This window comes from Salvelinus namaycush, unplaced genomic scaffold (genome assembly GCF_016432855.1).
Source record: "Salvelinus namaycush isolate Seneca unplaced genomic scaffold, SaNama_1.0 Scaffold263, whole genome shotgun sequence".
NCBI lineage: Eukaryota > Metazoa > Chordata > Actinopteri > Salmoniformes > Salmonidae > Salvelinus > Salvelinus namaycush.
Window position 1 is genome coordinate 241,093 of NW_024059486.1, and position 21,200 is coordinate 262,292.

The window sequence follows — 21,200 nt, forward strand, 5'->3', positions numbered from 1 at the left end:
GTCCACTCTCGTTTAGTCCCCCCCCTCCACCCGGCCTGTTAGCTCCCTCCCCCCCTCCACCCGGCCTGTTAGCTCCCTCCCCCCCCCCCCCCCCCCCCCTCCCCGCCCCCCCCCCCCCCCCGGCCTGTTAGCCCCCCTCCACCCGGCCTGTTAGCCCCCCCCCCCCCCCCCTCCACCTGGCCTGTTAGCCCCCCCCCCCCCCCCCCCGGCCTGTTAGCCCCCTCCACCCGGCCTGTAGCCCCCCCCCCCCCCCCCCCCCCCCCCCCTACCACCCCCCCCCCGGCCTGTTTAGCCCCCCCTCCGGCCTGTTAGCCCCCCCCCCCCCCCTCCACCCGGCCTGTTAGCCCCCCCCCCCCCGGCCGTGTTAGCCCCCCCCCCCCCCCCCCCCCCGTTGCCCCCCCCCCCTGTAGCCCCACCCCCCCCCCCCCCCCCCTCGCCTGTTAGCCCCCCCCCCCCCCCCCCCCCCCCCGGCCTGTTAGCCCCCCCCCCCCCCCCTCACCCGGCCTGTTAGCCCCCCCCCCCCCCCCCCCCGGCCTGTTAGCCCCCCCCCCCCCCCCCCCCCGGCCTGTTAGCCCCCCCCCCCCCCCCCCCCACCCCCCCCCCCCCCGGCCTGTTAGCCCCCCCCACCCCCCCCCGGCCTGTTAGCACCACGGTCTTGTAGTGGATGCGAGCTTCAACTGGAAGCCAGCGGGTGACATGGGCGAAGGTATTCCCCGACATCTGATTGGTTTTAAATGTGTCGTGCTGATGCTTCAACTGGAAGCCAGCGGGTGACATGGGCGAAGGTATTCCCGAATCTGATTGGTTTTAAATGTGTCTGTCTTATGCTTCAACTGGAAGCCAGCGGGTGACATGGGCGAAGGTATTCCCCGACATCTGATTGGTTTTAAATGTGTCTGTCTGATGCTTCAACTGGAAGCCAGCGGGGTGACATGGGCGAAGGTATTCCCCGACATCTGATGGTTTTAAATGTGTCTGTCTGATGCTTCAACTGGAAGCCAGCGGGGTGACATGGGCGAAGGTATTCCCCACATCTGATTGGTTTTAAATGTGTCTGTTGATGCTTCAACTGGAAGCCAGCGGGGTGCATGGGCGAAGGTATTCCCCGACATCTGATTGGTTTTAAAGTGGTCTGTCTGATTCTTCAACTGGAAGCCAGGGGTGACATGGGCGAAGGTATTCCCGACATCTGATTGGTTTTAAATGTGTCTGTCTGATGCTTCAACTGGAAGCCAGCGGGTGACATGGGCGAAGGTATTCCCCGACATCTGATTGGTTTTAATGTGTCTGTCTGATGCTTCAACTGGAAGCCAGCGGGGTGACATGGGCGAAGGTATTCCCCGACATCTGCTCCTGGTTTTAAATGTGTCTGTCTGATGCTTCAACTGGAAGCCAGCGGGGTGACATGGGCGAAGGTATTCCCCGACATCTGATTGGTTTTAAATGTGTCTGTCTGATGCTTCAACTGGAAGCCAGCGGGTGACATGGGCGAAGGTATTCCCCGACATCTGATTGGTTTTAAATGTGTCTGTCTGATGCTTCAACTGGAAGCCAGCGGGTGACATGGGCGAAGGTATTCCCCGACATCTGATTGGTTTTAAATGTGTCTGTCTGATGCTTCAACTGGAAGCCAGCGGGTGACATGGGCGAAGGTATTCCCCTACATCTGATTGGTTTTAAATGTGTCTGTCTGATGCTTCAACTGGAAGCCAGCGGGTGACATGGGCGAAGGTATTCCCCTACATCTGATTGGTTTTAAATGTGTCTGTCTGATGCTTCAACTGGAAGCCAGCGGGGTGACATGGGCGAAGGTATTCCCCTACATCTGATTGGTTTTAAATGTGTCTGTCTGATGCTTCAACTGGAAGCCAGCGGGGTGACATGGGCGAAGGTATTCCCCTACATCTGATTGGTTTTAAATGTGTCTGTCTGATGCTTCAACTGGAAGCCAGCGGGTGACATGGGCGAAGGTATTCCCCGACATCTGATTGGTTTTAAATGTGTCTGTCTGATGCTTCAACTGGAAGCCAGCGGGTGACATGGGCGAAGGTATTCCCCGACATCTGATTGGTTTTAAATGTGTCTGTCTGATGCTTCAACTGGAAGCCAGCGGGTGACATGGGCGAAGGTATTCCCCTACATCTGATCCCCTGGTTTTAAATGTGTCTGTCTGATGCTTCAACTGGAAGCCAGCGGGTGACATGGGCGAAGGTATTCCCCTACATCTGATTGGTTTTAAATGTGTCTGTCTGATGCTTCAACTGGAAGCCAGCGGGGTGACATGGGCGAAGGTATTCCCCTACATCTGATTGGTTTTAAATGTGTCTGTCTGATGCTTCAACTGGAAGCCAGCGGGGTGACATGGGCGAAGGTATTCCCCTACATCTGATTGGTTTTAAATGTGTCTGTCTGATGCTTCAACTGGAAGCCAGCGGGGTGACATGGGCGAAGGTATTCCCCTACATCTGATTGGTTTTAAATGTGTCTGTCTGATGCTTCAACTGGAAGCCAGCGGGGTGACATGGGCGAAGGTATTCCCCGACATCTGATTGGTTTTAAATGTGTCTGTCTGATGCTTCAACTGGAAGCCAGCGGGGTGACATGGGCGAAGGTATTCCCCTACATCTGATTGGTTTTAAATGTGTCTGTCTGATGCTTCAACTGGAAGTCAGCGGGGTGACATGGGCGAAGGTATTCCCCTACATCTGATTGGTTTTAAATGTGTCTGCAGGTCGTTTAAACAGGATGTCAGTAGTAACGCTCGGGCCATGATGAAGCTGATGAACGGAGCGGACATGGCCAAACATTCTCTCTCCACGCTGGGTTCTGCTAATTGCTTCGTTGACTCGCTACACGACGGCAGGGACTTCGACTGCAACATCTCCAGGTGACTACACTACCCACAAACCCCTGCTCTCTTAGCCACCACAATGTGTATTTTTTATTTATTTAACTAGGCAAGTCGGTTAAGAACAAATTCTTATTTACAATGACTGCCTGACCCGAACGACTCTGGGCCAATTATGCGCTGCCGTATGGGACTTCTGATCACGGCCGGTTGTGATACAGCCCTGAATGGAACCCGGGTCTGTAGTGACGCCTCTAGTACTGCGATGCAGGGCCTTAGACTGCTGCGCCCCTCACAATCCCCCTCTTCATACAATGCCACAGGAAAGTCACGCTGTGTTTTTTTTTCTTCTCAGGGCCCGTTTTGAGCTGCTGTGTTCTTCCCTGTTCAACAAGAGTGTCCAACCAATCAGAAGCCTGCTGGAGACGACTGGGCTCTCTACTAGCGACATCAACAAGGTAACCCTGACCTAACATGGGTTTGGAAGTTGCCATGGCACAGTGCTCTGTAAATACTGGACATACTATTTATATAAATATGTATTTATTTTTGGGGGGATGAAGTGTCAACTTGTTTAACTTGATAGCTAGTTTGACTTGACAGCCAGTTGGGCTTTTCTCCGACAACATAAAATGTCTGCCAAGAAAATCATTATTTGACCTGAGAAACATCACTCGACTCAGCCCTGTTCTCTCTCAACCTGCTGGTCAACTCCCTGGTCACCTTCCGACTAGATTACTGCAGTGCTCTCCTTGGGCTCCCCTCAAAAAGCATCCGCAGGCTGCAGCTTGTGCAGAACAGCGTCGCCAGGGTTACCTTCCAGGAACCCAGAAATCAAATCAACTGTATTTAGCCCTTCTTACATCAGCTGATATCTCACAGTGCTGTACAGAAACCCAGCCTAAAACCCCAAACAGCAAGCAATGCAGGTGTAGAAGCACAGTGGCTAGGAAAAACTCCCTAGAAAGTTCATAACCTAGGAAGAAACCTAGAGAGGAACCAGGCTATGAGGGGTGGGCCAGTCCTCTTCTGGCTGTGCCGGGTGGAGATTATAACAGAACATGGCCAAGATGTTCAAATGTTCATAAATGACCAGCATGGTCAAATAATAATAATCACAGTGGTTGTCGAGGGTGCAACAGGTCAGCAACTCAGGAGTAAATGTCAGTTGGCTTTTCATAGCCAATCATTAAGAGTATCTCTACCGCTCCTGCTGTCTCTAGAGAGTTGAACAGCAGGTCTGGGACAGGTAGCACGTCCGGTGAACAGGTCAGGGTTCCATAGCCGCAGGCAGAACAGTTGAAACTGGAGCAGCAGCACGGCCAGGTGGACTGAGGACAGCAAGGAGTCATCATGCCAGGTAGTCCTGAGGCATGGTCCTAGGGCTCAGGTCCCCCAAGAGAGAGAGAAAGAAAGAGGGAAAGAGAAGGCAGACCATTCCATAAAAATGGAGCCTCTAGCTGTTTGCTTAGAAATTCTAGGGACAGTAAGGAGGCCTGCTTCTTGTGACCGTAGCGTACGTGTAGGTATGTACAGCAGGATCAAATTGGAAAGATAGGTAGGAGGAAGATCATTTAATGCTTTGTAGGTTAGCAGTAAAACCTAGAAATCAGCCCTAGCCTTAACAGGAAGCCAGTGTAGGGAGGCTAGCACTGGAGTAATATGATCACATTGTTTGGTTCTAGTCAAGCTTCTAGCAGCCGTGTTTAGCACTAACTGAAGTTTATTCAGTGATTTATCCAGGTAACCGGAAAGTAGAGCATTGCAGTAGTCTAACCTAGAAGTGACAAAAGCATGGATTAATTTTTGGACAAAGTTTCTGATTTTTGCAATGTTATGTAGATGGAAAAAAGCTGTCCAACACTGAGACATCTTTACAGATAGATAGCCAGGGACACGCTCCAACACTGAGACGTCTTTACAGATAGATAGCCAGGGACACGCTCCAACACTGAGACGTCTTTACAGATAGATAGACTGGGACACGCTCCAACACTGAGACGTCTTTACAGATAGATAGCCAGGGACACGCTCCAACACTGAGACGTCTTTACAGATAGATAGCCAGGGACACGCTCCAACACTGAGACGTCTTTACAGATAGATAGCCAGGGACACGCTCCAACACTGAGACGTCTTTACAGATAGATAGCCAGGGACACGCTCCAACACTGAGACGTCTTTACAGATAGATAGCCAGGGACACGCTCCAACACTGAGACGTCTTTACAGATAGATAGCCAGGGGCACGCTCCAACACTGAGACGTCTTTACAGATAGATAGCCAGGGACACGCTCCAACACTGAGACGTCTTTACAGATAGATAGCCAGGGACACGCTCCAACACTGAGACGTCTTTACAGATAGATAGCCAGGGACACGCTCCAACACTGAGACGTCTTTACAGATAGATAGCCAGGGACACGCTCCAACACTGAGACGTCTTTACAGATAGATAGCCAGGGGCACGCTCCAACACAGACGTCTTTACAGATAGATAGACTGGGACACGCTCCAACACTGAGACGTCTTTACAGATAGATAGCCAGGGACACGCTCCAACACTGAGACGTCTTTACAGATAGATAGCCAGGGACACGCTCCAACACTGAGACGTCTTTACAGATAGATAGCCAGGGGCACGCTCCAACACTGAGACGTCTTTACAGATAGATAGCCAGGGACACGCTCCAACACTGAGACGTCTTTACAGATAGATAGCCAGGGACACGCTCCAACACTGAGACGTCTTTACAGATAGATAGCCAGGGGCACGCTCCAACACTGAGACGTCTTTACAGATAGATAGACTGGGACACGCTCCAACACTGAGACGTCTTTACAGATAGATAGCCAGGGACACGCTCCAACACTGAGACGTCTTTACAGATAGATAGCCAGGGGCACGCTCCAACACTGAGACGTCTTTACAGATAGATAGCCAGGGGCACGCTCCAACACTGAGACGTCTTTACAGATAGACTGGGACACGCTCCAACACTGAGACGTCTTTACAGATAGTCAGGGACACGCTCCAACACTGAGACGTCTTTACAGATGAAACATGTGTTTAGTGAGTCAGCCAGATCAGACGCAGTAGGGATGAACATATTCTCATATGCCCACCCTCCTAGTTCCATGTGGTTCTCTGTGGGGGTTTAACACTGTGGTTCTCTGTGGGGGTTTAACACTGTGGTTCTCTGTGGGGGTTTAACACTGTGGTTCTCTGTGGGGGTTTAACACTGTGGTTCTCTGAGGGGGTTTAACACTGTGTGTTCCAGGTGGTTCTCTGTGGGGGTTTAACACTGTGTGTTCCAGGTGGTTCTCTGCGGGGGTTTAACACTGTGTGTGTTCCAGGTGGTTCTCTGCGGGGGTTTAACACTGTGTGTTCCAGGTGGTTCTCTGCGGGGGTTTAACACTGTGTGTTCCAGGTGGTTCTCTGCGGGGGTTTAACACTGTGTGTTCCAGGTGGTTCTCTGTGGGGGTTTAACACTGTGTGTGTTCCAGGTGGTTCTCTGCGGGGGTTTAACACTGTGTGTGTTCCAGGTGGTTCTCTGCGGGGGTTTAACACTGTGTGTGTTCCAGGTGGTTCTCTGTGGGGGTTTAACACTGTGTGTGTGTTCCAGGTGGTTCTCTGCGGGGGTTTAACACTGTGGTTCTCTGCGGGGGTTTAACACTGTGGTTCTCTGCGGGGGTTTAACACTGTGTGTGTTCCAGGTGGTTCTCTGCGGGGGCTCTGCGAGGATCCCTCGGCTGCAGCAGATGATCAAAGATCTGTTCGCTGACGTGGAGCTGCTCAGCTCCGCCCCTCCTGATGAAGTCATTGCGGTCGGCGCAGCGATGGAGGCGGGCCTTCTAGTCGGCCGGGAGATTGGCTCCTCCCCAGAGTCTGTTATCGTGGAAGCCTGTGTCTCAGACATTCTGCTCAAGGTACACACACACACACACACACACACAGATCAGTGACTAATAGAGCAGCTTCTGATTGGCTAATCTGTGTGATTGACAGGAGGTGGATGAAACAGGGGCTGAGGTGTTCTCTGTGCTCCTCCCCTCGGGCACGCCCCTTCCTGCTCGGCGACATCACATCCTGTCTGGTCCTGGCCGCCTGGCATCCCTCTGTCTGGAGCTTTACCAGAAAACCACAGAGCAGCCAGAGAGACTGGCCAAGGTACGTTAAGAGAATTTTGTTCTCAATGTTCATAAACTGAACATCAATTAAACTACCCGGTCTGTTACTAAGAATTTGTAAGGTTCTTGTTGAAATGAAACAGACAGAGGCCAGTCTACAATAGTCAGTTCTTGTTGAAATGAAACAGACAGAGGCCAGTCTACAATAGTCAGCAAAGTTTATTTACGAGAGGTCTGCTGTGCATATACAAAAACGTTCCTTTTATAATATTCTCTTAACCTACGCACATACATACACACTAATATTTGGATTCTCTCTTCTTCTCCTGGAGTCTCAGTTTATTACCACTCAGCTGACAGTTCCAGTCCCCCCCAGATACGGGAAACCCAGAGGGGCTCTCCCTGTCCTATCTCCCCAGAGTTACAGCCGGGTCGGTTCAAACATAGGTTAATGATCCACTTTGTTTTCTTTAGGCACATACCTTCCTCTCTTCCCATGTACATGCTACATAACCTCTTATGAACTAACATTATTTATCAATACAGAAAAACAGGGTAGAATTCAGTCAGTTAGTTCTACGTTAAATGTATACATCATCACACACACACACACACACACACACACACACACACACACACACACACACACACCAGCCCTCCACCAGAGAACTAACAGGTCTCTCTTGTCTGCAGATTGTTCTGAGAGACCTGGAGACCAAAGAGGACAACCATGACATTGATGCCGTGGTAACCATGAAGAGGTAATACCCAGCAGCACTCTGTTACAGCTGTGGACTGGACCTTGTATTTGGACCTGTGTCTGTTTCAGCTGTGGACTGGACCTTGTATTTGGACCGGTGTCTGTTTCAGCTGTGGACTGGACCTTGTATTTGGACCGGTGTCTGTTTCAGCTGTGGACTGGACCTTGTATTTGGACCGGTGTCTGTTTCAGCTGTGGACTGGACCTTGTATTTGGGCCGGTGTCTGTTTCAGCTGTGGACTGGACCTTGTATTTGGACCGGTGTCTGTTTCAGCTGTGGACTGGACCTTGTATTTGGGCCGGTGTCTGTTACAGCTGTGGACTGGACCTTGTATTTGGACCGGTGTCTGTTACAGCTGTGGACTGGACCTTGTATTTGGGCCGGTGTCTGTTACAGCTGTGGACTGGACCTTGTATTTGGACCGGTGTCTGTTTCAGCTGTGGACTGGACCTTGTATTTGGACCGGTGTCTGTTTCAGCTGTGGACTGGACCTTGTATTTGGACCGGTGTCTGTTTCAGCTGTGGACTGGACCTTGTATTTGGACCGGTGTGTGTTTCAGCTGTGGACTGGACCTTGTATTTGGACCGGTGTCTGTTTCAGCTGTGGACTGGACCTTGTATTTGGACCGGTGTCTGTTTCAGCTGTGGACTGGACCTTGTATTTGGACCGGTGTCTGTTTCAGCTGTGGACTGGACCTTGTATTTGGACCGGTGTCTGTTTCAGCTGTGGACTGGACCTTGTATTTGGACCGGTGTCTGTTTCAGCTGTGGACTGGACCTTGTATTTGGAACGGTGTGTAACCTGTGTGTGTTTCAGGGACGGGTCTCTCCATGTGAGCTGTGTGTGTTTCAGGGACGGGTCTCTCCATGTGAGCTGTGTGTGTTTCAGGGACGGGTCTCTCCATGTGAGCTGTGTGTGTTTCAGGGACGGGTCTCTCCATGTAACCTGTGTGTGTTTCAGGGACGGGTCTCTCCATGTGACCTGTGTGTGTTTCAGGGACGGGTCTCTCCGTGTGAGCTGTGTGTGTTTCAGGGACGGGTCTCTCCGTGTGAGCTGTGTGTGTTTCAGGGACGGGTCTCTCCGTGTGAGCTGTGTGTGTTTCAGGGACGGGTCTCTCCGTGTGAGCTGTGTGTGTTTCAGGGACGGGTCTCTCCGTGTGAGCTGTGTGTGTTTCAGGGACGGGTCTCTCCGTGTGACCTGTGTGTGTGTTTCAGGGACGGGTCTCTCCGTGTGACCTGTGTGTGTTTCAGGGACGGGTCTCTCCATGTGAGCTGTGTGTGTTTCAGGGACGGGTCTCTCCATGTGAGCTGTGTGTGTTTCAGGGACGGGTCTCTCCATGTGAGCTGTGTGTGTTTCAGGGACGGGTCTCTCCATGTGACCTGTGTGTTTCAGGGACGGGTCTCTCCATGTGACCTGTGTGTGTTTCAGGGACGGGTCTCTCCATGTAACCTGTGTGTGTTTCAGGGACGGGTCTCTACATGTGAGCTGTGTGGAGCAGAACAGTGGGAAGACTGAAGCCATCAGCATATCAGCAGCCTCCTGATTTCACCTCGAGCTCCAAGTTAATGTCACTATACTTGTTGTTGAAGTTCATTTTAAAGTTTAAATAAAGACATTATGGTTGAACTTAGTTCCTTTATTCTCTACAGTTCAGACTTTATTCTCTACAGTTCAGTACTGCGGTAGTCTTTCTGTGGTCTCAGGAGCAGACTCCAGTTCTGGGTGGAAGATGTTACTGTGTTTCCTACTGAACATTTCACAGGGTGGTCGAGGGGAGTAGCTGTGGTTTCTCTTGGCCCTGATAGGCCAGGCTGGCAGGGTACGTGTGTATGTAGGGCATAGCTATGGTGTCTCTAACAAAGTAGAGCATGGGTAAGGTCTGTGTAGATTATGCTACGGCGCCACACAGGAAATCGTATATATGCATTCATCAATTCAACTGTTTTCAGGTGAGAAAGACATTGTGGGTTCTTGACAATCATCCATCGAAACTATAACAGAGATGGACTCCTCTTACATATAACCTGGACATTGAGGGCTACCACCAATTTAAAGTAGTCACCTGGATGGAATGATCTGAGCATTGGGTGCTCCGGTTCGGAAATGACTAAGCTACTGTATATCATGGCCACAAAGTTCCGGTCTGCTTCAGGTGACTGCTCTCCAATAGGCAGCTGGGTTTGGTCTGCTCAGCTCATTGACTATGTGAATCAGAAGAAACTAGTGGGTGGAATGTCTCGCTTCCACTTCCCTCTGTCCTATATACAAAGAGTTAGACATGGTCAGAGGGACTGACTTCCTGTCCTGATGACCTCTTCCCTCTGTCCTATATACAAAGAGTTAGACATGGTCAGAGGGACTGACTTCCTGTCCTGATGACCTCTTCTCTCTGTCCTATATACAAAGAGTTAGACATGGTCAGAGGGACTGACTTCCTGTCCTGATGACCTCTCCCCTCTGTCCTATAGACAAAGAGTTAGACATGGTCAGAGGGACTGACTTCCTGTCCTGATGACCTCTCCCCTCTGTCCTATATACAAAGAGTTAGACATGGTCAGAGGGACTGACTTCCTGTCCTGATGACCTCTTCTCTCTGTCCTATATACAAAGAGTTAGACATGGTCAGAGGGACTGACTTCCTGTCCTGATGACCTCTTCTCTCTGTCCTATATACAAAGAGTTAGACATGGTCAGAGGGACTGACTTCCTGTCCTGATGACCTCTTCCCTCTGTCTATATACAAAGAGTTAGACATGGTCAGAGGGACTGACTTCCTGTCCTGATGACCTCTGTCCTATATACAAAGAGTTAGACATGGTCAGAGGGACTGACTTCCTGTCCTGATGACCTCTTCCCTCTGTCCTATATACAAAGAGTTAGACATGGTCAGAGGGACTGACTTCCTGTCCTGATGACCTCTGTCCTATATACAAAGAGTTAGACATGGTCAGAGGGACTGACTTCCTGTCCTGATGACCTCTGTCTATATACAAAGAGTTAGACATGGTCAGAGGGACTGACTTCCTGTCCTGATGACCTCTGTCTATATACAAAGAGTTAGACATGGTCAGAGGGACTGACTTCCTGTCCTGATGACCTCTTCCCTCTGTCCTATATACAAAGAGTTAGACATGGTCAGAGGGACTGACTTCCTGTCCTGATGACCTCTTCCCTCTGTCCTATATACAAAGAGTTAGACATGGTCAGAGGGACTGACTTCCTGTCCTGATGACCTCTTCCCTCTGTCCTATATACAAAGAGTTAGACATGGTCAGAGGGACTGACTTCCTGTCCTGATGACCTCTTCCCTCTGTCCTATATACAAAGAGTTAGACATGGTCAGAGGGACTGACTTCCTGTCCTGATGACCTCTTCCCTCTGTCCTATATACAAAGAGTTAGACATGGTCAGAGGGACTGACTTCCTGTCCTGATGACCTCTGTCCTATATACAAAGAGTTAGACATGGTCAGAGGGACTGACTTCCTGTCCTGATGACCTCTGTCTATATACAAAGAGTTAGACATGGTCAGAGGGACTGACTTCCTGTCCTGATGACCTCTCCCCTCTGTCCTATATACAAAGAGTTAGACATGGTCAGAGGGACTGACTTCCTGTCCTGATGACCTCTTCCCTCTGTCCTATATACAAAGAGTTAGACATGGTCAGAGGGACTGACTTCCTGTCCTGATGACCTCTTCCCTCTGTCCTATATACAAAGAGTTAGACATGGTCAGAGGGACTGACTTCCTGTCCTGATGACCTCTTCCCTCTGTCCTATATACAAAGAGTTAGACATGGTCAGAGGGACTGACTTCCTGTCCTGATGACCTCTGTCCTATATACAAAGAGTTAGACATGGTCAGAGGGACTGACTTCCTGTCCTGATGACCTCTGTCTATATACAAAGAGTTAGACATGGTCAGAGGGACTGACTTCCTGTCCTGATGACCTCTCCCCTCTGTCCTATATACAAAGAGTTAGACATGGTCAGAGGGACTGACTTCCTGTCCTGATGACCTCTGTCCTATATACAAAGAGTTAGACATGGTCAGAGGGACTGACTTCCTGTCCTGATGACCTCTTCCCTCTGTCTATATACAAAGAGTTAGACATGGTCAGAGGGACTGACTTCCTGTCCTGATGACCTCTGTCTATATACAAAGAGTTAGACATGGTCAGAGGGACTGACTTCCTGTCCTGATGACCTCTTCCCTCTGTCTATATACAAAGAGTTAGACATGGTCAGAGGGACTGACTTCCTGTCCTGATGACCTCTTCCCTCTGTCTATATACAAAGAGTTAGACATGGTCAGAGGGACTGACTTCCTGTCCTGATGACCTCTGTCCTATATACAAAGAGTTAGACATGGTCAGAGGGACTGACTTCCTGTCCCGATGACCAATTCCTCTCCAGCGGCCAGTCTCCTGTACAGATCACTGAGGTCGTCTGGTCCAGGTGTGTGTGAATCCGGCGTAGATGGGATGTCAAAGTCCGATGACACCTGAGACTCCGTTGGCTCTGATTGGTGAGTGTGGCTGCCACTCTCCTCCCCCCCAGCATCCAGATTGGTCAATGCATCTCCCTGACACCGGTCTTCTGATTGGATGAGCATGCTGTCAGCCTGACTCGGACCTCGCCCAGCCGAGAGAGGAAGTGACGGCGAGGGGAGTTTGGCGGAGTCATCAACAAACAGCTCTGGGGTCTGGGAGCCTGTGAGTGTGGAGTGGGAGGGGCTTGTGTGAGAGCAGGAGTTTGGTTGGCTGGTCTGGCTGTCCGTCAGTATCTCCGTGGTGAAAAACTCCTCCCAGCGAAGAGGGGTGCCAGAATTAGATACAGACCCCTCGTCTCTCTCCTCCCCACCTCTCTCATCTTCCTCCAGGTCTCTCTCCTCCTCATCATCATCATCATTAGATTCAGTACAGTCCATGTAGTCTCCTGTGATGAGAGGTGTGTGTGTTAGGGGTGGAGGATTAGGGAGCGTTGTGGGTGTGGCCTCCTGCATCATCACCCTCTTCCTGACAGGGGCCAGGTCCGCCCCCTCAAACAGCCAATCAGCACGGTCCACATCTGATATAAACAACAGAGCCAATCACCAAACAGTGAAATAATGTAGAAGGTATGGTTGGATAGCTGGCTGTGGTCAGGAGAGAGAGTCTCACCGTGGGTGTGCTGCTCTGGTCTGGTGCGTTTCAGTGTTCCCAGGGGTCTGTAGATCACAGATGAAGAGGACACGTCTCTACACATAGACTTCAACCTGGAGACATACAGTTACACATTCACACACACGATACGGTAACAAATGCAGTGCCTTGGGAAAGTATTCAGACCCCGTCCCTCGTTCCACAGTTTGTTACGTTACAGCCTTATTCTACAATGGAGGAAAACAATGATTTAATGCATCTACACAGGAAGCTGATTCACATCAGGGACCTGATTAGTATTCAGACCCTTTGATATGAGACTCAAAATAGAGCTCAGGTGCATCTTGTTTCCATTGATCACCCTTGATGTTTCTACAATTTAATTGGACTACACCTGTGGTGAATTCAATTGATAGGACATGATTTGGAAAGGCACACACCTGTCTATATAAGGTTCCACACTTGACAGGTGGAGCAAAAACCAAGCCATGAGGTCGAAGGAATCGTCCGTAGAGCTCCGAGACAGGATTGTGTCGAGGCACAGATCTGGGGAAGGGAACCCCAAGAGAATTCTGCGGCATTGAAGGTCCAAGAACACATTGGTCTCCATCATTCTTCAATGGAAGAAGTTTGGAACCACCAAGACTCTTCCTAGAGCAGGGAGGTGACTGGGTCTCAACCCCGCCCTGTGCAACTGGGTCCTGGACTTCCTGACGGGCCGCCCCCAGGTGGTGAGGGTAGGTAACAACATCTCCACCCCGCTGATCCTCAACACTGGGGCCCCACAAGGGTGCGTTCTGAGCCCTCTCCTGTACTCCCTGTTCACCCACGACTGCGTGGCCATGCACGCCTCAACTCAATCATCACGTTTGCAGACGACACTACAGTGGTAGGCTTGATTACCAACAACGACGAGACGGCCTACAGGGAGGAGGTGAGGGCCCTCGGAGTGTGGTGTCAGGAAAATAACCTCACACTCAACGTCAACAAAACAAAGGAGATGATCGTGGACTTCAGGAAACAGCAGAGGGAGCACCCCCCAGCAACATCGACGGGACAGTAGTGGAGAGGGTGGAAAGTTTTAAGTTCTTCGGCGTACACATCACGGACAAACTGAAATGGTCCACCCACACAGACAGTGTGGAGAAGAAGGTGCAACAGCTCCTATTCAACCTCAGGAGGCTGAAGAAATTCAGCTTGTCACCAAAAACCCTGACAAGCCTTTACAGATGCACAATCGAGAGCATCCTGTCGGACTGTATCACCGCCTGGTACGGCAACTGCTCCGCCCACAACCGTAAGGCTCTCCAGAGGGTAGTGAGGTCTGCACGACGCATCACCGGGGGCAAACTACCTGCCCTCCAGGACACCTACACCACCCGATGTCACAGGAAGGCCATAAAGATCATCAAGGACAACAACCACCCGAGCCACTGCCTGTTCACCCCGCTATCATCCAGAAGGCGAGGTCAGTACAGGTGCATCAAAGCAGGGACCGAGAGACTGAAAAACAGCTTCTATCTCAAGGCCATCAGACTGTTAAACAGCCACCACTAACATTTAGTGGCCGCTGCCAACATACTGACTCAACTCCAGCCACTTTAATAATGGGAATTATGTAAAAATGTACCACTAGCCACTTTAAACAATGCCACTTAATATAATGTTTACATTACTCATCTCATATGTATATACTGTACTCTATACCATCTACTGCATCTTGCCATCTTTATGTAATACATGTATCACTAGCCACTTTAAACTATGCCACTATGTTTACATACCCTACATTACTCATCTCATATGTATATACTGTACTCTATACCATCTACTGCATCTTGCCTATAAAGTTCGGCCATCGCTCATTCATATATTTTTATGTACATATTCTTATTCATTCCTTGACACGTGTGTGTATAAAGTAGTTGTTGTGAAATTGTTAGGTTAGATATTACTGCACGGTCGGAACTAGAAGCACTCGCATTAACATCTGCTAACTATGTGTATGTGACAAATAAAATTTGATTTGACCAAGAACCCGATGGTCACTGACCTACCAGAAGGACAACCATCTCTGCAGCGCTCCACCAATCAGGCCTTTACGGTAGAGAGGCCAGACGGAAGCCACTCCTCAGTAAAAGGCACATGACAGCCCGCTTGGAGTTTGCCAAAAGGCACCCAAAGGACTCTCAGACCATGAGAAACAAGATTGAACTTTTTGGCCTGAATGCCAAGCGCCGCTCATCACCTGGCCAATACCATCCCTACGGTGAAGCATGGTGGTGGTGGCAGCATCATGTCTGGAGGAAACCTGGCACCATCCCTAAGGTGAAGCATGGTGGTGGTGGCAGCATCATGTCTGGAGGAAACCTGGCACCATCCCTAAGGTGAAGCATGGTGGTGGTGGCAGCATCATGTCTGGAGGAAACCTGGCACCATCCCTACGGTGAAGCATGGTGGTGGTGGCAGCATCATGTCTGGAGGAAACCTGGCACCATCCCTACGGTGAAGCATGGTGGTGGTGGCAGCATCATGTCTGGAGGAAACCTGGCACCATCCCTAAGGTGAAGCATGGTGGTGGTGGCAGCATCATGTCTGGAGGAAACCTGGCACCATCCCTACGGTGAAGCATGGTGGTGGTGGCAGCATCATGTCTGGAGGAAACCTGGCACCATCCCTACGGTGAAGCATGGTGGTGGTGGCAGCATCATGTCTGGAGGAAACCTGGCACCATCCCTACGGTGAAGCATGGTGGTGGTGGCAGCATCATCCCTACGGTGAAGCATGGTGGTGGTGGCAGCATCATGTCTGGAGGAAACCTGGCACCATCCCTACGGTGAAGCATGGTGGTGGTGGCAGCATCATGTCTGGAGGAAACCTGGCACCATCCCTACGGTGAAACATGGTGGTGGCAGCATCATGTCTGGAGGAAACCTGGCACCATCCCTACGGTGAAACATGGTGGTGGCAGCATCATGTCTGGAGGAAACCTGGCATCATCCCTACGGTGAAACATGGTGGTGGTGGCAGCATCATGTCTGGAGGAAACCTGGCACCATCCCTACGGTGAAGCATGGTGGTGGTGGCAGCATCATGTCTGGAGGAAACCAGGCGCCGCTCATCACCTGGCCAATACCTTCCCTACGGTGAAGCATGGTGGTGGTGGCAGCATCATGTCTGGAGGAAACCTGGCACCATCCCTACGGTGAAGCATGGTGGTGGTGGCAGCATCATGTCTGGAGGAAACCTGGCATCATCCCTACGGTGAAGCATGGTGGTGGTGGCAGCATCATGCTGTGGGGATGTTTTTCAGCGACGGGGACTGGGAGACTAGTCAGGATCGAGGGAAAAATGACCGGAGCAAAGTACAGCGAGATCCTTGATGAAAACCTGCTCCAGAGCGCTCAGGACCTCAGACTGGGGTGAAGGTTCACCTTCCAACAGGACAACAACCCTAAGCACACAGCCAAGACAATGCAGGAGTGGCTTCGGGACAAGTCTCTGAATGTCCTCGAGTGGTCCAGCCAGAGTCACTGAAGGTGTATAAGGGGGTTATCAGGCTAGAGTGTAAGGTATAGGGGGTTGGGGTATAAGGGGGTTAGCAGGCTAGAGTGTAAGGTATAGGGGGTTGGGGTATAAGGGGGTTAGCAGGCTAGAGTGTAAGGTATAGGGGGTTGGGGTATAAGGGGGTTAGCAGGCTAGAGTGTAAGGTATAGGGGGTTGGGGTATAAGGGGGTTAGCAGGCTAGAGTGTAAGGTATAGGGGGTTGGGGTGTAAGGGGGTTAGCAGGCTAGAGTGCAAGGTATAGGGGGTTGGGGTATAAGGGGGTTAGCAGGCTAGAGTGTAAGGTATAGGGGGTTGGGGTATAAGGGGGTTAGCAGGCTAGAGTGTAAGGTATAGGGGGTTGGGGTGTAAGGGGGTTAGCAGGCTAGAGTGTAAGGTATAGGGGGTTGGGGTATAAGGGGGTTAGCAGGCTAGAGTGTAAGGTATAGGAGGTTGGGGTATAAGGGGGTTAGCAGGCTAGAGTGTAAGGTATAGGGGGTTGGGGTATAAGGGGGTTAGCAGGCTAGAGTGTAAGGTATAGGGGGTTGGGGTATAAGGGGGTTAGCAGGCTAGAGTGTAAGGTATAGGGGGTTGGGGTGTAAGGGGGTTAGCAGGCTAGAGTGTAAGGTATAGGGGGTTGGGGTATAAGGGGGTTATCAGGCTAGAGTGTAAGGTATAGGGGGTTGGGGTGTAAGGGGGTTAGCAGGCTAGAGTGTAAGGTATAGGGGGTTGGGGTATAAGGGGGTTAGCAGGCTAGAGTGTAAGGTATAGGGGGTTGGGGTATAAGGGGGTTAGCAGGCTAGAGTGTAAGGTATAGGGGGTTGGGGTATAAGGGGGTTAGCAGGCTAGAGTGTAAGGTATAGGGGGTTGGGGTGTAAGGGGGTTAGCAGGCTAGAGTGTAAGGTATAGGGGGTTGGGGTATAAGGGGGTTAGCAGGCTAGAGTGTAAGGTATAGGGGGTTGGGGTGTAAGGGGGTTAGCAGGCTAGAGTGTAAGGTATAGGGGGTTGGGGTATAAGGGGGTTAGCAGGCTAGAGTGTAAGGGGGTTGGGGTATAAGGGGGTTAGCAGGCTAGAGTGTAAGGGGGTTGGGGTATAAGGGGGTTAGCAGGCTAGAGTGTAAGGGGGTTGGGGTATAAGGGGGTTAGCAAGCTAGAGTGTAAGGTATAGGGGGTTGGGGTATAAGGGGGTTAGCAGGCTAGAGTGTAAGGTATAGGGGGTTGTGGTGTAAGGGGTTTAGCAGACTAGAGTGTAAGGTATAGGGGGTTGGGGTATAAGGGGGTTAGCAGGCTAGAGTGTAAGGTATAGGGGGTTGGGGTATAAGGGGGTTAGCAGGCTAGAGTGTAAGGTATAGGGGGTTGGGGTATAAGGGGGTTAGCAGGCTAGAGTGTAAGGTATAGGGGGTTGGGGTGTAAGGGGGTTAGCAGGCTAGAGTGTAAGGTATAGGGGGTTGGGGTATAAGGGTGTTAGCAGGCTAGAGTGTAAGGTATAGGGGGTTGGGGTATAAGGGGGTTAGCAGGCTAGAGTGTAAGGTATAGGGGGTTGGGGTGTAAGGGGGTTAGCAGGCTAGAGTGTAAGGTATAGGGGGTTGGGGTATAAGGGAGTTAGCAGGCTAGAGTGTAAGGTATAGGGGGTTGGGGTATAAGGGGGTTATCAGGCTAGAGTGTAAGGTATAGGAGGTTGGTGTATAAGGGGGTTAGCTTCCTAGAGTGTAAGGTATAGGGGGTTGGGGTATAAGGGGGTTATCAGGCTAGAGTGTAAGGTATATGGGGTTGGGGTATAAGGGGGTTAGCAGGCTAGAGTGTAAGGTATAGGAGGTTGGGGTGTAAGGGGGTTAGCAGGCTAGAGTGTAAGGTATAGGGGGTTGGGGTATAAGGGGGTTAGCAGGCTAGAGTGTAAGGTATAGGAGGTTGGGGTGTAAGGGGGTTAGCAGGCTAGAGTGTAAGGTATAGGGGGTTGGGGTATAAGGGGGTTAGCAGGCTAGAGTGTAAGGTATAGGGGGTTGGGGTATAAGGGGGTTAGCAGGCTAGAGTGTAAGGTATAGGGGGTTGGGGTATAAGGGGGTTAGCAGGCTAGAGTGTAAGGTATAGGGGGTTGGGGTATAAGGGGGTTAGCAGGCTAGAGTGTAAGGTATAGGAGGTTGGGGTGTAAGGGGGTTAGCAGGCTAGAGTGTAAGGTATAGGGGGTTGGGGTATAAGGGGGTTAGCAGGCTAGAGTGTAAGGGGTTGGGGTATAAGGGGGTTAGCAGGCTAGAGTGTAAGGTATAGGGGGTTGGGGTATAAGGGGGTTAGCAGGCTAGAGTGTAAGGTATAGGGGGTTGGGGTGTAAGGGGGTTAGCAGGCTAGAGTGCAAGGTATAGGGGGTTGGGGTATAAGGGGGTTAGCAGGCTAGAGTGTAAGGTATAGGGGGTTGGGGTATAAGGGGGTTAGCAGGCTAGAGTGTAAGGTATAGGGGGTTGGGGTGTAAGGGGGTTAGCAGGCTAGAGTGTAAGGTATAGGGGGTTGGGGTGTAAGGGGGTTAGCAGGCTAGAGTGTAAGGTATAGGGGGTTGGGGTATAAGGGGGTTAGCAGGCTAGAGTGTAAGGTATAGGAGGTTGGGGTATAAGGGGGTTAGCAGGCTAGAGTGTAAGGTATAGGGGGTTGGGGTATAAGGGGGTTAGCAGGCTAGAGTGTAAGGTATAGGGGGTTGGGGTATAAGGGGGTTAGCAGGCTACAGTGTAAGGTATAGGGGGTTGGGGTGTAAGGGGGTTAGCAGGCTAGAGTGTAAGGTATAGGGGGTTGGGGTATAAGGGGGTTATCAGGCTAGAGTGTAAGGTATAGGGGGTTGGGGTGTAAGGGGGTTAGCAGGCTAGAGTGTAAGGTATAGGGGGTTGGGGTATAAGGGGGTTAGCAGGCTAGAGTGTAAGGGGGTTGGGGTGTAAGGGGGTTAGCAAGCTAGAGTGTAAGGTAAAGGGGGTTTGGGTGTAAGGGGGTTAGCAGGCTAGAGTGTAAGGGGGTTGGGGTATAAGGGGGTTAGCAGGCTAGAGTGTAAGGGGGTTGGGGTATAAGGGGGTTAGCAGGCTAGAGTGTAAGGTATAGGGGGTTGGGGTGTAAGGGGGTTAGCAGGCTAGAGTGTAAGGTATAGGGGGTTGGGGTATAAGGGGGTTAGCAGGCTAGAGTGTAAGGGGGTTGGGGTATAAGGGGGTTAGCATGCTAGAGTGTAAGGTATAGGGGGTTGGGGTATAAGGGGGTTAGCAGGCTAGAGTGTAAGGTATAGGGGGTTGGGGTATAAGGGGGTTAGCAGGCTAGAGTGTAAGGTATAGGGGGTTGGGGTATAAGGGGGTTAGCAGGCTAGAGTGTAAGGTATAGGGGGTTGGGGTATAAGGGGGTTAGCAGGCTAGAGTGTAAGGGGGTTGGGGTATAAGGGGGTTAGCAAGCTAGAGTGTAAGGTATAGGGGGTTGGGGTATAAGGGGGTTAGCAGGCTAGAGTGTAAGGTATAGGGGGTTGTGGTGTAAGGGGTTTAGCAGGCTAGAGTGTAAGGTATAGGGGGTTGGGGTATAAGGGGGTTAGCAGGCTAGAGTGTAAGGTATAGGGGGTTGGGGTATAAGGGGGTTAGCAGGCTAGAGTGTAAGGTATAGGGGGTTGGGGTGTAAGGGGGTTAGCAGGCTAGAGTGTAAGGTATAGGGGGTTGGGGTATAAGGGTGTTAGCAGGCTAGAGTGTAAGGTATAGGGGGTTGGGGTATAAGGGGGTTAGCAGGCTAGAGTGTAAGGTATAGGGGGTTGGGGTGTAAGGGGGTTAGCAGGCTAGAGTGTAAGGTATAGGGGGTTGGGGTATAAGGGAGTTAGCAGGCTAGAGTGTAAGGTATAGGGGGTTGGGGTATAAGGGGGTTATCAGGCTAGAGTGTAAGGTATAGGAGGTTGGTGTATAAGGGGGTTAGCTTCCTAGAGTGTAAGGTATAGGGGGTTGGGGTATAAGGGGGTTAGCAGGCTAGAGTGTAAGGTATAGGGGATTAGCAGGCTAGAGTGTAAGGTATAGGGGGTTGGGGTATAAGGGGGTTAGCAGGCTAGAGTGTAAGGTATAGGGGGTTGGGGTATAAGGGGGTTAGCAGGCTAGAGTGTAAGGTATAGGAGGTTGGGGTATAAGGGGGTTAGCAGGCTAGAGTGTAAGGTATAGGAGGTTGGGGTATAAGGGGGTTAGCAGGTTAGAGTGTAAGGTATAGGGGGTTGGGGTGTAAGGGGGTTAGCAGGCTAGAGTGTAAGGGGGTTGGGGTGTAAGGGGGTTAGGGTGTAAGGGGGTTAGCAGGCTAGAGTGTAAGGTATAGGGGGTTGGGGTATAAGGGGGTTATCAGGCTAGAGTGTAAGGTATAGGAGGTTGGGGTATAAGGGGGTTAGCAGGCTAGAGTGTAAGGGGGTTGGGGTGTAAGGGGGTTAGCAGGCTAGAGTGTAAGGTATAGGGGGTTGGGGTATAAGGGGGTTATCAGGCTAGAGTGTAAGGTATAGGAGGTTGGGGTATAAGGGTGTTAGCAGGCTAGAGTGTAAGGTATAGGGGGTTGGGGTATAAGGGTGTTAGCAGGCTAGAGTGTAAGGTATAGGGGGTTGGGGCATAAGGGGGTTAGCAGGCTAGAGTGTAAGGTATAGGAGGTTGGGGTATAAGGGGGTTAGCAGGCTAGAGTGTAAGGTATAGGGGGTTGGGGTGTAAGGGGGTTAGCAGGCTAGAGTGTAAGGTAAAGGGGGTTAGGGTGTAAGGGGGTTAGCAGGCTAGAGTGTAAGGGGGTTGGGGTGTAAGGGGGTTAGC

At 51.1% G+C, this 21,200-nt stretch overlaps 2 protein-coding genes across 7 annotated transcripts; one reads left to right on the top strand and one right to left on the bottom strand.

Moving 5' to 3' along the window:
- The first annotated feature begins 2,566 nt into the window (after positions 1-2,566).
- hspa14 (heat shock protein 14) lies at positions 2,567-9,368 on the top strand. 6 transcript variants are annotated; one of them, XM_038984750.1, is made up of 7 exons: positions 2,568-2,887; positions 3,204-3,306; positions 6,567-6,779; positions 6,859-7,020; positions 7,313-7,411; positions 7,674-7,741; positions 9,207-9,368. In XM_038984750.1, the coding sequence occupies exons 1-7, from the start codon at positions 2,640-2,642 to the stop codon at positions 9,283-9,285; spliced, it is 972 nt and encodes a 323-aa protein (XP_038840678.1). In that variant the 5' UTR covers positions 2,568-2,639; the 3' UTR covers positions 9,286-9,368. The 6 variants fall into 6 exon arrangements, with proteins under 6 accessions (XP_038840681.1, XP_038840678.1, XP_038840679.1 ...); XM_038984751.1 differs by having other exon boundaries at positions 7,319-7,411; XM_038984752.1 differs by having other exon boundaries at positions 7,313-7,427; positions 9,207-9,315.
- A 656-nt stretch (positions 9,369-10,024) lies between these two features.
- Positions 10,025-13,363, bottom strand: LOC120039302 (protein artemis-like). The gene is made up of 3 exons (XM_038984756.1): positions 13,327-13,363; positions 12,905-12,999; positions 10,025-12,812 (listed from the first exon to the last, which is right to left on the bottom strand). Exons 2-3 carry the CDS (start codon positions 12,987-12,989, stop codon positions 12,115-12,117), a joined length of 783 nt encoding a protein of 260 aa, XP_038840684.1. The 5' UTR covers positions 12,990-12,999; positions 13,327-13,363; the 3' UTR covers positions 10,025-12,114.
- Between the last annotated feature and the right edge of the window lie 7,837 nt (positions 13,364-21,200).